Here is a 15,940-nt window from a genome sequence, read left to right on the forward strand (position 1 = left end):
AGGGATTAAAAATAACTAACCTTACCAATATTCATAAGGTGTCATTTGAACAAGACTCTAAGTATGAGATCACTAGATCAGTTGTGTATAGATGGTCACACGGGAAACGATCTGGAAATACTATTGATGAAAAGAGTGTACCTGTGTATAGATAGATGATTGTGAAGTGTTAGTAATTATAGAACCAACAAGCTACCTAGAGTTTTGAAACCATGCTTTTGCTCCTTAGATGAAAATAAGTACCTCAGTCAAAACGTTTTGAATGTTGTGATTATAACCGGGTGGTGCATATAATTAATCTGAGTAATGAAGAAGATCAACATCATGATGCAAATACTTTCGGTTTAATGAGCAAGGGATGATCATCAACGACCAAGGAAAGTATTCACAAACTGCTGTTCCTCGCGAATCCCAAGATCATCTAGCAAACTCTAAGTAGAGATGTTAAGATGGTAAAACCCAACCCATTTAAATCCACCCATTTAGACCTATTTAAAAATAGGTCTATTAGGGGTATTCATTTAGAACCTCTGAAATTTACATGTACCCATTTAAATTCATTTAGACCCATTTAAACTATTGTTGATTTAATTAGATTTTTCTAATTTTATGCTCTCTTATGCGAAATTATACGAAACAAATGAAAAAATTAACTAATTTTTATTATATAAACGTAAATCAAATAATCCTAGTAAAATCAACTTTTTCCGCCAACCGTAAAATCGAGTTTTTCCGCCAACCGTAAAACCGAGTTTTCCCTCCAAAACTGTAAAATCAAAATTTTCCGCAAAACCGAAAATCAAATTTTCCGCCAAAAACTCAAAACCGAGTTTTTCCGCCGAAAACGCAAAATCGAGTTTTCCCGCCAAAATCGAAAATCAGTTTTTCCGCCAAAACCGTAAAATCAAGTTTTCCCGCCAGAATCGCAAAATCAAGTTTTCTCGCCAAAACCGTAAAACCGAGTCTTCCCGCCAAAATCACAAAATCGAGTTTTCCCGCCGAAATCGAAAATCGAGTTTTTTCCGCCAAAACCATAAAATCGAGTTTTTCCGCCAAAACCGAAAACCGAGTTTTCCCGCCAAAACCGTAAAATCGAGTCTTCCCGCCAAAACTGAAAATCGAGTTTTTCGTCAAAAACACACAATCACATTTTTTCACAAAAAAATATAAAATCGAGTTTTCCCGCCAAAACTGTAAAATCGAGTTTTCCCGCCAAAACCGAAAATCGAGTTTTCCCTAAGACCGAGTCTTTCTGCCAAAATTACAAAATCGAGTTTTCCACCAAAAAATCGAGTTTTTTCCGCCAAAACCATAAAATCGAGTTTTTCCGCCAAAACCGAAAACCGAGTTTTCCCGCCAAAACCGTAAAATGTATGTTTCCGTATAAACCGTAAAATCGAGTTTTTCGTCAAAAACACACAATCACATTTTTTCACAAAAAAATAATTAATAATTATATTAAGTTAAATGGGTTAAAAGAGTCTCCATTAATTTTAAGTAGAACTCATTTAATAAGTGAGTCTTAAAAGGGTTATCCATTTAAAACCCGAATAGTTAAATAGGTCTAAATGGGCATTTTTTATTTTTTTTTCAAAACCCATCTAGACATGTAGGTTTCAAACCCATTTTAACATCCGTACTCTCAACACCATGCCCCATCATCTAAACCACAGAAACAAATGTGTCTAATGAACTAAAACGACAAGTTGCCATAGTGTTTGCTCCTTCGTCCCAGACCTAGCCATTATGCATCACACTTCTGCTTCTTAAAACGATACTGAAGGGTACCGATTCAATTTCTCAGGCCCACGAATCCACTATCATCAGTAATATGTCTAACGGGCTTTGGTTGATTGCTACTCAGGGTAAACTTTCTTTTAAATCCATAATTGTAGAGAAAAATATGTACTTTTTTTTTTATGTGGGTTTAGCTGTTTAGGCATTTAAATCTAAAGGCTAATCTTGTTGGTAGTTATCGTGGTAGTTAATTTAATCGATGAAATGAATAACGCTTTTTCGATAAGATCAAAATTTGGTTTTATTATGAGAAAAGTATGCAACAGTACTACCCACAATCGCTTTTTAGAGCAGCATACCAACTTTGAATATTAACTTAAACACATATATATGCTCAAAAGCAAAAGACAACTTAAACGATAAATTTCTCTGTGATTAGGAGAACATTATGTGGCCCATTTGTACAAATTCGAATCTCAAATTTTAATAGATTGAGGATTATCGCATGGGTAGTGAAGGTAAAGGATAATTAATTTTGCTTTAAGGTAAGACTAAATGTCTTTTTGAAGATTAACTTTAGATCATTAGAGACATGATATTTGCTTGCGCCGTGGACCATTAAGATTGAAGCAAACTAATTAATTAAATATTTAATCTCTGCCCCAAATATGAATTTGAAATATTTGATTAAACGTATAATCAATTTCATACTTGTCTTCTGGTATCCTTTTCAAATTCAAAACTGAAAAACAAGGCCTAAGATGTTGGGTGCAAGTTGTTTTCCTTTTGGCACCTTGATCATTTTTCATCTCCTTTCTTTGCTTACACTGTCTTAATTACGAAGAAAAAAATGTGAGGATTTGATTTCTGAATATTTTATATGTGTTTGATGTCTCGACGAGTAGTGTTTTGTAAACAAAATAAGTTGGATATTTTTACACAATTATATAATATCGCACTTGTTAAAAAGGAATCAAACATGTAAGTTTCACGTGGCAGCCTGGATCACGGGGTCTTTCGGTGACATGAACCTCCAAACTAGATGAATCACGTTCTTTTGGTCAGCTCGTTTTCATGCAAGGGTCATAAAATAATTAACATATTATTTGGTTGAGCTCAGCTCATACGAGCATGCGGCATGCCGTCAATTCAGATACAGCTTAGATGTGGGCAGCATTGAGTAAAGCAAAATAGTCATATCTAGATATAGACGTATTGCACGAGTGAGTACTGTTAATGGTTGATAAGGAGTCAACCTCATGACGAGTCTCGTCTTTGCCGTACGTACGATTACCGAAGGTATATGGTCCTCTATATCCCTTATATATCTCCACCGACTTCTCTACCACACTTGATAATATTCCTTTCATCATCCTCCAAAGATCTCACTTACATCACTTCTATATCTCTTCTTGCATTTAATTTTAATCACCCAACGTTTTTATAACTATGATCTGTATTCTACTCGAGTCACATCGTCCACGACAAAAACACAAGAGTAATAATTGTGAAGATATTTATCCGATTATAAAACTATTGGTTATTTTGGCATGTCACATATAATTTTTTTTAAAACACCATTAATTCACTGCTATGCATCTAACATAAGGCCAAAAGACACATGGCCAAATATCGCAATTTAATACCCAAACAATATAAAATAGATAGATACCAAAAAAACATAGCCTGAGACATTTAGCTGGAGGAGTAAACAAATGAGTATGGACTCATTGAACAAATCAACAAAACAAGTAAATACTGTTTCGATTTGATGAGTTTCTGTATTATCAAAATCAACAATGTCGTAACAGTCCTATCTAACTTTCCTTTATGTACCACAATCCAATATCATTCCATTTCTGCCTTCTTTCCCAGCTAATATTTACCTAAATTTGACATGAGCTAGTTTTTTTAAAAACTGCCAATTGTAAGAAAGCTAGTATTGTTTCTATGCTTTTATATAGAATATATATCATTATCAGTTAGATGATTTCATACCAACTCCAACCCAAAAGGTTGACACTTATAATTTAAGTTGTTTTTATTCTAAATATCATATATTCGTTAATATTCCTGCTCATAAAAATATTTTTTTTTATTTTAAAGTGTAAATAATTCGGAATTAACCTATTCCAAAGTCTGCAATCAAGTCTTAAACTGTTTAGATTTTTTTTTTAACACTGAAATCAAGTGGGGACAACGCACTATGTACCCACGGTTAAAACTGAGACGCGCACAAGGTTCGGTTCTCTCATTTATTACCTCATTTTTAACCGCGGTTAATGGTGTAAAAAATCTGTTTCAATAAATTCTCCACACTCTTCCACATCCCTGGCGCTCACTTCTTTTCAAGTCCTCCCCTCTCTTTTCTCTCTCGAGCCTCGCGTCTGTATTAAAAAAAAAAACAAAAACACGATCTTCTAAAGCCGACGACGTTTTGGTTAGCATCTAGCATTGGTCAACGACCTGTAACGATCTCAACTCCGACAATGACGGTTTTCTCCGGTAAAGTCGTTCCCATGGATTACGAGGCAGTTACATCGCAGCGTCTCCTCGACGCCATCCTCGACGGAGACACCAAAACGGCGTCGGATTACATCTCCGATCCGCTCGTCGACGTGAACTTCGTCGGCGCCGTCAGCTTGAAGACGAGGAGGAGCGAGGTCGTGCTCCGCGACGAATCGGCGAGCGATGTCCGAGTGGAGTACGAGGAATTCAAAACCGACGTGACGGCGTTGTTCCTCGCCGTTAATTTCGGAAACGTGACTCTCGTGAAGAGCTTACTGGTAACGTCTCTAAGCTTTAGATTTTGATACCGATCAAACACATAACTTGCGTTGACCGTTAATATTACACGATTCGCCGTTATTTCTTTCAGTTTCGCATTTACATTTTGATTTGAATCAGAAAAAAAAAACATTTTTGAGTTAAAACTGTTATTACTCTGTTTTACTTTACTTTACTTTTCCTATTTTTCGAAATTTAAATTTTAGACCCTGCTTTTAGTTTTTTATCAATTAGATCCGACGTGTTAAATTATCTCTGCTTTTCATACGAAAGAACTTGTTCTCTGCAAATTTTGATTAATATCTGCGCACATTAAAATTACTTGTATAGTTGTATTTGTTTATACTTAGCTTAGCTCTAACCATTTTCTTTTAATTTTTAAAAACATGGATTGGATTCCGTGCGAGTGTTTTATAATTCATACTATGTTGACTAGCTTCACTCTCACTGGGGAGGGGTGTTACTAGGTAGGAATCTTCCAAGATGCTTAAAAATGTAAATAGAAAATACAGAAAGATTGCATCTTTAACCGAGTCAGATTTGCATATTAGACGGGCATCATTATCAAGATTCAAGTCAGACATCTTTATCTTTTGCTCCTTTTTACCAAATTCTGATTATAAATGCTTGATTTGTGACTAGTTGTTTAATCCTCGGAGTTAATTATAGCTTAAATCTGGGGGAAAAGTATAAATCTTGGATCTTCTTTGATGAATATTATGAGACAAAATAGTTCCAAAGCTTTACTGTTTTGTCGGCTGTGATAATTGATTAGTATGATTTGACTCTCTTGTTTCTTGAAAGGAACTGATGATATTTAGTACGACAAGTGTTGTGTCATAGTTCATAAACAGAACCTGAGGCCCCTCCCATATGGTCCTGTCACTTGTCATTGGCTGCATCTCAACTACATGAATACTTTATTCGCATACTCCCTCTCTTTCCATTTATATCATCATCATATGTCTGTGATCAAGCCAAGCCATGTTCCTTTTTGCGTCAGTGTTGTTCCTTCATGTTCTTGTAGATTCATTTCAATTATTCACATGACTTACTATTATTCACTGTTTTTGTTTGTTTGTCTTCTTTTGGCTCTTGTTCTCCTTAGTACTTAGCAGTGTATGGCTTTTAAAAATTACTGTATAATATTTACATTGATCTGATTTTTACTACAATATGATATCATAGAACATTGGAGCTGATGTGAACCAGAAGCTCTTCAGGGGATTTGCAACGACTGTAGCTGTAAGGGGAGGTCATTTTGAGGTACTTGAGATCCTACTCAAAGCTGGTGCTTCTCAGCCGGCTTGTGAGGAAGCTCTAATGGGAGCAAGCTATCATGGACGCCCCAGGCTCGCTGAGCTGCTTATGGGAACTGATCTTATTAGGCCTCAGGTCGCTGTGCACGCTCTAGCCACTGCTTGTTGCAGAGGTTTTGTGGACGTTGTAGGGACCTTGCTCAAAGTAAGTTCTTCATACTGGACCAGTTCAGAGTTGTTCAATAGACATCTTACAGATTTTTTTTGTTCTTGATTCATTACAGTGCGGTGTAAATGCTGATTCAACGGATAGGCTTCTGCTTCAATCTTCAAAGCCTTCTCTATACACAAACGTGGACTGCACAGCTCTTGTCGCTGCCATTGTCAACAGACAGGTCTCTGCCGTCCGCTTGCTACTTCAGGTATTTTTATCTCATTACCTTTTTAACACAATGTCCTTGCAAGGAGAGTAGGTATCTAAGACATGATTTGCAACAGGCTGGCGTGAAGACAGATATCATGGTGAGGCTTGGAGCATGGTCATGGGACACCAACACTGGAGAAGAGTTCCGTGTGGGAGCTGGAGTGGCTGAGCCATACCCTTTAACCTGGTGTGCTGTAGAATTCTTTGAAACCAGCGGTGACATATTGCGTTTGCTTCTCAAAGTCCAATCTCCAAACGCTACTCACAACGGTCGGACTCTGCTTCACCACGCCGTCCTCTGCGGTAACCAGGCAGCGGTCAGAGTCCTCCTCAACTGTGGCGCAGATCCAGAAACTCCTATTAGAACTTCACGAGGGGTTGAGCTCCGACCGATTCATATCGCTGCACGTTACGGATCGGTAGAGATCATACAAGAACTGGTTGGCTTTGGCTGCGATATAAACTCAAAGACTGATGATGAGGACACTGCTCTGATGATCTCAACTAGACGCAAACATTCAGAGTGCGTAAAGGTACTAGCCTTAGCTGGTGCTGACTTCGGCTTAGTGAACAAGTTTGGCCACTCTGTTGTTTCGGTCGCGGAGTCAAGCAAGTGGCGTCTTGGATTAGAACGAGTAGTTCTTGAACTGATCCGGTTTGGTGTGGTTCCATATTCGAGCAACGCTTCGCTCTTCTCTCCGTTGCTGTACGTAGCTAAAGCAGGAGACTCCGAGGCGCTTAAAACGCTTGTAAAAGCTCAAGGAGTCTTTATAGATTATCAAGACGAGGAAGGCTTCTCGGCTGCAATGCTAGCTTCCATGAACGGGCACGTTGAAGCATTCAGAGTCTTGGTCTACGCAGGTGCAGACGTGAAGCTGGTAAACAAATCAGGTAACACGGTGGTTTCTCTGTCCGAGAAGAACGGGTACCTTGACATGGTCGAGAAGGTGATGCTGGAGTTTGCTCTCGAGAAAGACAACAGGAACATGGCGGGTGGGTTCTACGCTCTACACTGTGCTGCAAGGCGCGGAGACGTCAAAGCGGTGGAGCTTTTGAATGGGAAAGGATACGGTCTTGACGTCCCTGATGGAGATGGGTACACTCCTCTGATGTTTGCGGCTATAGAAGGCCATGGAAAGATGTGTGAGTTCTTAATCTCTCACGGCGCAAACTGCAGCGCTAAAAATGGGAAGGGGAAGACGTTGCTGGATCTCGCGGTTGGTGATGCTGAGAAGGTGATTCGTAACGAGTTGTCTCGGAGGTTTGTGGTAAAGGGAAGTACTGTGATGAAACACACCAAGGGAGGGAAAGGTAAGAAGCATGTGAAGGGATTGAAGATGTTGGAGTCAAGTGGAGTACTAAGTTGGGGGAAGTCTGGAAAGAGAAACGTGGTGTGCAAGGAAGTAGAGATGGGGATGAGCCAGCGGTTCAGGAGGAACCGCAAGGGGAAAGGCGATGCGGTAGAGGAGGATGAAGGGGTTTTCCGGGTGGTGACTACGGGGAACAAAGAAGTTCATTTTGTGTGTGAAGGTGGCTTGGTGGGTGCAGAGATGTGGGTGAGGGGAATAAGACTTGTGACAAGAGAGGCTATTTGTGGGTGAACTCAGACTCAGAATTCAAGTGTTGTGTTTGTATATATAAAGAAGTTTTGATAAAGAGAGCTTGGTTTTGAAGGTAGTGTGCTTGTGTCTATAGTTGTTGGTTTGCTTAATAAGAAGATTGGTTCATTTGAAAAAACAAAAAAACACAAGTGAAGTCATCACTTTTGTTTACCAGTCACAAAAGACAACAAGCATAACCAACAGAGAAAAATAGAGAAGCTTCTAATCGCTATTGTAACCATCATCATCGTTATCCTTATCTTCATGGTCTTTCACCACTCGTTCTATGAACTGTCTTCGTACTCCAGCCATCACAGCCTCCCTTGAGGAGTCATCGTCTCCACTTTTACCATCGTTGAGAACTGGCTCCGACTGACACAGAACTAAGGCTACACCTGCAAAAGCAACAAGCATGTTAAAACATCATTTAGATCAGACAAATGTTAGGGAGACATTGACATAGTTATCAAAGACTGAATCAGACATCAAAAAACAAGAAGGCTTCAAACTTACTCTCAGGGGTGCACCTACGACCAACACTCTTCAACCCTACATGTGTTCCTTTAACAGCACCATGACGGTACACCACCAAGGTAGGAAGATTGCAATCAGGGTAGTTAGGAATACAATCAGTGGATATAATCTTAACGAACTTTGTCGCCGGGTATCTGCTAGCTAATTCGTCCAAACAACCCAATAGCAAACCACACTCCGCAAAACTACCAGATCAAACAAGTAAATGAAACAAAAGGGTTAGTGTCTCAAGCATGTAATAATATTCAGGACTATTACAAAAAACATACCCATCTTTGTAGAGACACACAACAACCCAATCTTCAGCAGAAGCTTGTGTAACCTCCCGCATGAAATCAGAGCTTGAGATGGGAGTCACTGATCCATACCTTTTAACTTTAGCAGCTTCTCTCAGCTCTGTCAACCTTTTTTTCCTATCAAGACATTAGAGAAACATGAAGTGTGTCTAGCTTAACCATCACCCACATCGAACATAAAGTAGTAATCTTTTCTTCAGGCATTACGAAACGATGCGTCTCATATCCAAAAAAATAAACAAATCGATAAAAAACAGAGCATGATCCAGAAAAACAGAGGATGCAATAACTAGCGAGCTACGTGACTACAGATCCAAGAAAGGGTTCACTAGCGTTTCAAATAAGATGGTAAATTCAAAATCAGAATGTTGGATTTGATCTGGAAACCTGTATTCTTGGAGGAAGCGATCATCGTCGAGATCTTTGTCGTCCTCAAGATCCTCGAGCTCCTCCTCTGTCATCTTATCGAACCAAGCTTGGTCCTTTGGATCGTCTTTCTCCGGAGTATAAGCCGGAGGTTTGAATGCCGGAGCCTTCGCCGGGAGGTTTCCCAGCTTCCGCTGGATATCGTCCCATTGCGTCGACGTTCCTTCGACGTCCTTGTAGACGAAATGATAATCCGCCATTGATTTCACAACTTACGAAGTTTCAACTAATCTCCGTTTAAAGAGAAGCTTTGGTAAAAAAGCAGATTGCTTTGACACTCTGTGTCGCAATCTCGTCGCCGGTGGTAAAAGTCAGACCCGCTAATGGTTTGGCTAAACCAAACAATACCGAGGGTATTATATCTGATTTATAATACAGTTAGCAATCGGTTAATGCATTTGGACCTCATGGCTAATTCTTTTTAACTGATTTATTATTTTATTATAAACTATAAAAAATATTTATATTATAGACGATTTTATAACTGAAATCACTATACTAAACATCCTATGCAAAAAAACAGTAGCTCATGTTTTTATGGTCTTATTTGCACCATTATAAACTTAAGATTTTTTAAAAAATTATATAAATATTTTTTGTCTAAACTTAAAATTAAGACTTTATGGTATAAAAATATTAGTTAATTTTTTTAATCAAATCACTGAGTTAAAAAGAATTTTCACTATATAAAAGTTACCAGAAGATCCAGAGATAATTAAACAAACCGGTTGGATAATTCGATGGTGGTAAAGGCCAAATCCGCGAATGGTCTAGTTAAACTGAAACATACCGAGGCGGTTCTTTCTTATCTGATTCAAACCGGTCGATTTGATTCCGGTTAGCAATCGGTTTATGAGTTTACGGGAGATAACTTCTCCAAATTTATTTTACTGTTCTTTCTTCTTGGAGATCATGAATCTTTAAAAAATTTCCATTTTTTTCAACATAAATATGATGAATAGATCAGGAAGATTGGTTTGGTTTTCTTTGTCCTTTCAACTTTGGTTTCCTATGTTTTGTTTGACAGGTGTGCGCGACGAAATGTGCTTCTTCTGTGAATTTGAAACCCATGTCGAGAGAGCGAGCCAAAGCCGATTTCCTTTTTCACCCGTAAATAATGTTTAATTTTTTTAAAAAAATCCCTAAATAAAAAACTTCAATTGGAGCACAAAAATGTTAGTGTCTCTTACCTAGGTCTTTTATATAATATTTAATACTTAAAAATTAATAAGAAATTCAAAATGGGTTTTTGGTTTAATGATGCTCTTAGTTTGTAACTGAGCTTTTGGTCGTATGATATTTAGTTATTAAGTTGTAATGCTGTACTAAAAGGTGTGTGTGAGAGTCGTTACTTTAGATTGGATAGTTGTGTCTTAGATTAATAGTCATGTCTCTTCAAAATAATAACGTTTGATCTCAATATAAAGATCAAACAAACATGATCCGTAGAAATTACTGTGTGTGTGAACAACAATAAATTAATAAAATCTTGTGTGTTGTCTTAATAAAGTAAAAGTTTTCAGTAGTAATCTTGTTATCAAAAAATTGAGATATTGATAAACAGTAAATTGTGATATCAATATCTTTCCAACAACGGTGATGGGTGTCTTTAACGTCAATAAGTAAACTGCAACATAAATTTTTATCAAGGCTTAATGCAAAATCCAGAGATAAGACATGAACAAAAACAACTAGGTACTAATTAGGGGAATAATAACTAAGTAGCTTCTTAAACAGAGGAACAAGTGCGGCCATAGCATGTTCGAGCTGTTCAAAGATGTTTGCCCGGATGCTTACTTGCACTGCCCCTCTGCTGTTCAGATTAGCACGAGCAGTTAGATCAGATGAACGTCCTATGTGCACTTGGGTCTGTATATTCCCTCCGATAGCAAGACCCCCATGCCCATCCACCACAGAAAGTCCCAGAGTAGATAAAAAAAACCTACCAAGCAACTGAGCTTCTAAACTACCCCCATAAGCAGCATCACCTCGACAGGTCATTGCCCCACCACCACACACATCCATTCCGAACCTTTTATTAGCAATCAACTTACGTTCTGCTTTCATCCCCGCAGACACCGAATCACCCAAGAGCGTTACAGAGAGACCAGCAGCAGCATTGTGTTTCATAAAATTGGAATCACTTCGAAGAGTGCAAGACAATTCATCCCAGGTCTTTTTTTGCATCTCGAAACCTAGGGAGGTTGATCTATTACCCTCCTCTCCATGTACAACCAAGTTGGCCATTTCCAGCTGCACGTTTGCACCTTTCTTCCTGAAGTTCTCTGTCACTTGACCCGAGTAAGACATATGCATCTTTTCTTTAACATTAACCAAAGTCCCCTCAGCACTTAGACCATCATAGCCAATATCATGATCCCACCCCGGAAGTACCAGGACTGGAGTAACAAGTAGCGACGGGTTGGAGAGATCAATAGGTGGATGGGTGCGAACAGGATGATTGTTAGTGTCATACCATATCGGTATAGGTACTGGCATGGTAGGTGGAAGAGTAATATGAGGTCGACGTCTCTCGTTTTCCTCTTCCATCTCTAGTTCCGCCTGGTGCTCAAACTCAACACGATATTGCTCACTAAGCCTAGAAATCTCAGCTTCAGTCAATCGCTTAAAAGGAGGAGGAAGCTGATCTGATTCCAGAAGAGATGAGAGAAAAAGTGACAGTGGAGGTTGAGCCTTGGATCGAGCACTTTTGCCAACACCGGTTTTACCGAGCAACATAATCGTACAAGAAAAATCAAGCGGATGATCCTGATTCTGTCCCTCAAGCTGTTCCGCCATGGAAATGGCACGATTAATACTACTAATAAAGGCACCAACACCACGGCTGCTTCCCCTAGACAGCTCAGGCAATCCAAGCCTATACAAAAACTGAGCAACAACAACGTTGTTACGTGGAGTTTGCCCTAATCTGTGTGAAAGCCTCAGAAACTTGACCCTGGTCTCATCGGTCTCTGCAGTGGTAGTGGTAGGGTGCTGAGACACGTTGCCATTGACACGGCGTCGTGGAGTGGGTTTCAAAAGAGGAGCACCACGCCCAAGGCCTAGTACTGGGGGAGCAGGAGGTAACGAACTTGTAGGTGAAACACAACTTGCTTCCTCGGATTTTCTTACGCTTTCCTGAATCTCTCGACTTATATTCAATCTGCTGCTGCCTTCTTGCTGCTTCTCAAAATCCTCGTCATCAGCATGGACATCAGATATCATCAATATATTGTCGTTGATGATTCTATCGTCGTCTGCATTCTTCTTCTCTTCCATATCTTCTGACCTGCTCGCTCACAAAACCATAACCAAAACGAAATCACCAACCAAACAAAAACACGCTTTATGCTTTGATATAAAGTTCCAACAACCCTAACACTAAAAATAGCTCAGAAACTAAACCCTAGCTAGCTCGGGATTATCGCCAAAAACTTCTGACAGCGGGAAGGTGAAGATTGTTTAGGACTTTGACTGCCAACACTTTTAAACTTATAACGACTTTACAAAAAAATGTTGGCTGTGGCTTTAGAAAAAAAAAGAAGTAAAAGTCACAAATTAACGTGAAGGGAATATGGAAGGTGAGGCTTTTAAACTGCATGTCTATATTGCTTAAGAAAGAATGGAAAGAATATAGAAGTTTTGATATTTATATTAATTGCATAATTGAACTCCAAACCTCAACTCAGTGGCTAAGTAGAAAAGCTAAGTCACTGAAAGATTGGTTCTAAGAAAGAAGAAAAGAATTGCTTCATAAAAAAACTGTTCTTGCAGGCACATGAAAGATAATGTTTTGCAAGAACAATGCCTTAGAAAATCATCTAACAACAAGGCTCTGGTTGTGGGACGCTGCAACTAGGCTTTGGCATGCTTTCTCTCCTAGTTAACTTACATAACTATTTATGCTCCTTCCACTTTTGCTTTAACGGGACGCTGCAAAGTTTCAGCTGATAGAAAAGCTCAACTGATTGTTGGAGAACTCCAAATACTTCCCTCTCTCTCTCCCTGGCACATCTAGAAGTGCTGCAGGTCAAAATAACACACTGACAACAATGTGCTTATATATACCTTATTGACAGTCTTTATCAGCCCGGTTCTAATCATTTTGAGACGTATAGCTGCCTGAAACCGCAATGCCCCCCGTACGGAAATATAAAATGATTAGTTTTCTTTTATGTTAAAGCAATATGATTTGTAACGAAAACATATCAGTACATAAATTTAAATAATCAAATTTACTTACTTTAATTTGAGAATATGTGATCTTTACTATATATTTACTTTGTACTGCTATAGTTTTTAAATCTAAGTGACATGAATCACTAAAACATTGATTAGAACTCTAAACGAAAATGATGTTCTGAACAAAAAATATGTTCCTAATGGACAATTGAATCACATAAAGCTTGCCAAAATTATCCACATTTACGTAATCAGAAGATCATATATTAATTGACACTTACATAAACTCGGAAGAATTATATTCATATGAGTTAGCGATAGATGCCAATTCACATATGGGTTTGCAGCGCTCTGATTAGCAGAAAGCCATGAATTTTCAAGAGCTTTTGGCTGTCATTTGTCTATTGAAGGGTACGTATTGTTCAAGAAGAAGAAGAAGAAGAAGAAGGGTCGTGGGTAATGGGATGCAGTTTTTTGTCATTATCTTTTTTCTTCTTCTTAATTTCTTCTTTTTCAATTGTTTTTATTTATTTATTGTTTTCTAAATAAATTCCATGTAATTTTTTGATTCGCCAAGCGATCTGCGCTTTAGTATACAAGGAACAGAACGCTGCACGTTTGTGGTCGTGACATTATCTTATAAACTATTAATTAACGTAAACTACCAATTATTGTCTAGTATGTGCAACAAATACAATCAACTAGGTGTTTTGCCCGCACATGCGAACATAATCATATTACGAATATTTATTATTTTATGTCTTATTAATCCAAAAATCGGTATTATAAAACTCTAATTGGTGAACATGTTGAAGGAAAAAAATTATGGTGAATTTTTTGTTCTTCAAAGTTTATACCAGTTATGTTAGAATTTTAGTCAAATTATTGAACGGTATATCCCACTTTTTTCTTCTAAATTCCCCATGGAGGAATGAATTTATAATAAAAAGTTTCCCTATGCAATTTTGATAAGGAACAAATTGAACAAAAAATCATATTTTTTTTATTTTTTCAATTCCTCAAATGAAATTTTATTTTTATTTTGTTTATTTTTTTCATTCTTCTAGTGGTCACCAACTGAACCTATAGTGTTTTACAGAATAAACTTAAACTGATTTAAAGTAAAAGCAAGAAAACTTGTTTTGAACTCAGTCACAAGTTAACTTATTATTTATGATTTTAAATAGTTAAATCAAACATCAAATTATTTATATATGTCAAAAAAACGTTCGTCAAACTATGTACTTATTATTGTGTTAAAAGTTTTAAAACACTCATATATCAGAAATAGTTTAGAAAATATCTTTATATCAATATTTTTGTTTGACTAATATTTAATTATAAATTGTTTTATATCTTAGTTTTTTAACTTTATAAAAAAAATATTGTTTTCAGATGGCAACACAATATATATAAGAATTCTCTTAATTTTTAAATATATTTTCACAATTTTATTATATTAGTTTATGATTAATTATTTAATATAACATATAAATTTAATATTATTAAAATAAAATGCGTTTTTATTATATATAAAATTCATTACGGGTTTTGTGAAAATTAATAAATACTTAGTTAAAAACTAATAATAAATCTGAGCCGTCCTGTGAAGATTCACTCTTGACCAGATTTATTTGCACCATGTTGAAGATCTCTTTGTAAACCTTTCGTCTGTAGTTTTCATTAATAAATCGCTTTTTCCGAGACTTGAAACCTGGATTTCCTATAATCTGCAAGAAATTGCATAGTCTGGGATTCGAACCCAGACCTGGGTGTAGAAGTCTTTAGACTTTAGCCAGTAGGCTACGGTGCTCTGGCTAAAGTGCTTCCACAAACTCTTTATTTTGAATGACAATTAGTGCGAGTTTAATATTCCCTCGTTCTATAAAGATATTTTTTTTTTGTATTTTCACACATATTAAGAAAAAACACATTAAACTGCCGTATTAAATGTATTGTTTTCTGTAATTTTCAGTTTTTCAAAAGTTTTTAACCAATAGTAATTCAATAAAGTCAATTAATTTTCTTGAAATTTATATTTTTTTTCATAGAAAACACAAAAAATACATCTTTTTGAAACAATTTTTTTCTAAAAAATCTATCATTAAGGAAAGGAGACAGAAGGGAGTATTGAGTATGTCTTACTCATTTGTCTCTAGAGTCTTTGATTTTTAACGCAGGGTCAAGTTCGCCAGGAGCGACCAAAGTTCTTGGAATTTTTCAAGGTTTTTTTTTTTTTTTTTTTTTGATAGTCCAGTATCCGACCACTTTGCGTGATCGACTAGCCCACCGGGCCTGAGCCCATGCCATTACAGGATTTTTAAGCGTCCACTTAAGGGCCCCTGGTTACGCGAAGTGGTCTGGAGGGCGAGAGGCAGCCCATGTAAATACCCCTCATGGCCGGGGCTCGAACTCGTGATGGCGGGCACCTCAGCCGAGGTTCCTTTACCACCAGACTACGAGGCCCGGTTAAAAACTTTATGGGTTGAACTTTTTATAGTGACTGGGCTCACCCCGAAGGGCCACCTCGCCAGAAACCTTATCCCACGTTCAGTACTGGCCGTAGCCCACCTGACGCAGGGGTTTTTTAGCTAACCCAGTTCCACCCCGCTACCCCCGAGTATCGAACTGGCGACCTCGAGTAGTTGTGTGTGAGAAACATTCAGTACTGCCGCTAGGCCACCTGATGTTCTC

General features: G+C 37.7%; 3 protein-coding genes across 3 annotated transcripts; 1 reads left to right on the plus strand and 2 right to left on the minus strand.

Moving 5' to 3' along the window:
- The first annotated feature begins 4,089 nt into the window (after nucleotides 1-4,089).
- On the plus strand, nucleotides 4,090-7,854 carry LOC106336086 (ankyrin-2-like). The gene is made up of 4 exons (XM_013774810.1): nucleotides 4,090-4,523; nucleotides 5,713-5,988; nucleotides 6,068-6,205; nucleotides 6,282-7,854. The coding sequence occupies exons 1-4, from the start codon at nucleotides 4,227-4,229 to the stop codon at nucleotides 7,806-7,808; spliced, it is 2,238 nt and encodes a 745-aa protein (XP_013630264.1). The 5' UTR covers nucleotides 4,090-4,226; the 3' UTR covers nucleotides 7,809-7,854.
- A 40-nt stretch (nucleotides 7,855-7,894) lies between these two features.
- Nucleotides 7,895-9,295, minus strand: LOC106336087 (phosducin-like protein 3; the record flags this gene model as incomplete). The annotated part of the gene is given in 4 exon segments (XM_013774811.1): nucleotides 7,895-8,203; nucleotides 8,322-8,527; nucleotides 8,612-8,755; nucleotides 9,026-9,295. Coding segments are annotated over 4 exon segments (762 nt in total). The 3' UTR covers nucleotides 7,895-8,030.
- A 1,467-nt stretch (nucleotides 9,296-10,762) lies between these two features.
- On the minus strand, nucleotides 10,763-12,343 carry LOC106329668 (translocase of chloroplast 120, chloroplastic-like). Its single transcript, XM_013768345.1, has one exon. The coding sequence runs from the start codon at nucleotides 12,341-12,343 to the stop codon at nucleotides 10,763-10,765; it is 1,581 nt and encodes a 526-aa protein (XP_013623799.1).
- Nucleotides 12,344-15,940: the final 3,597 nt, after the last annotated feature.

The sequence above is a fragment of the Brassica oleracea genome, chromosome C3 (assembly GCF_000695525.1).
Source record: "Brassica oleracea var. oleracea cultivar TO1000 chromosome C3, BOL, whole genome shotgun sequence".
Taxonomy (NCBI): domain Eukaryota; kingdom Viridiplantae; phylum Streptophyta; class Magnoliopsida; order Brassicales; family Brassicaceae; genus Brassica; species Brassica oleracea.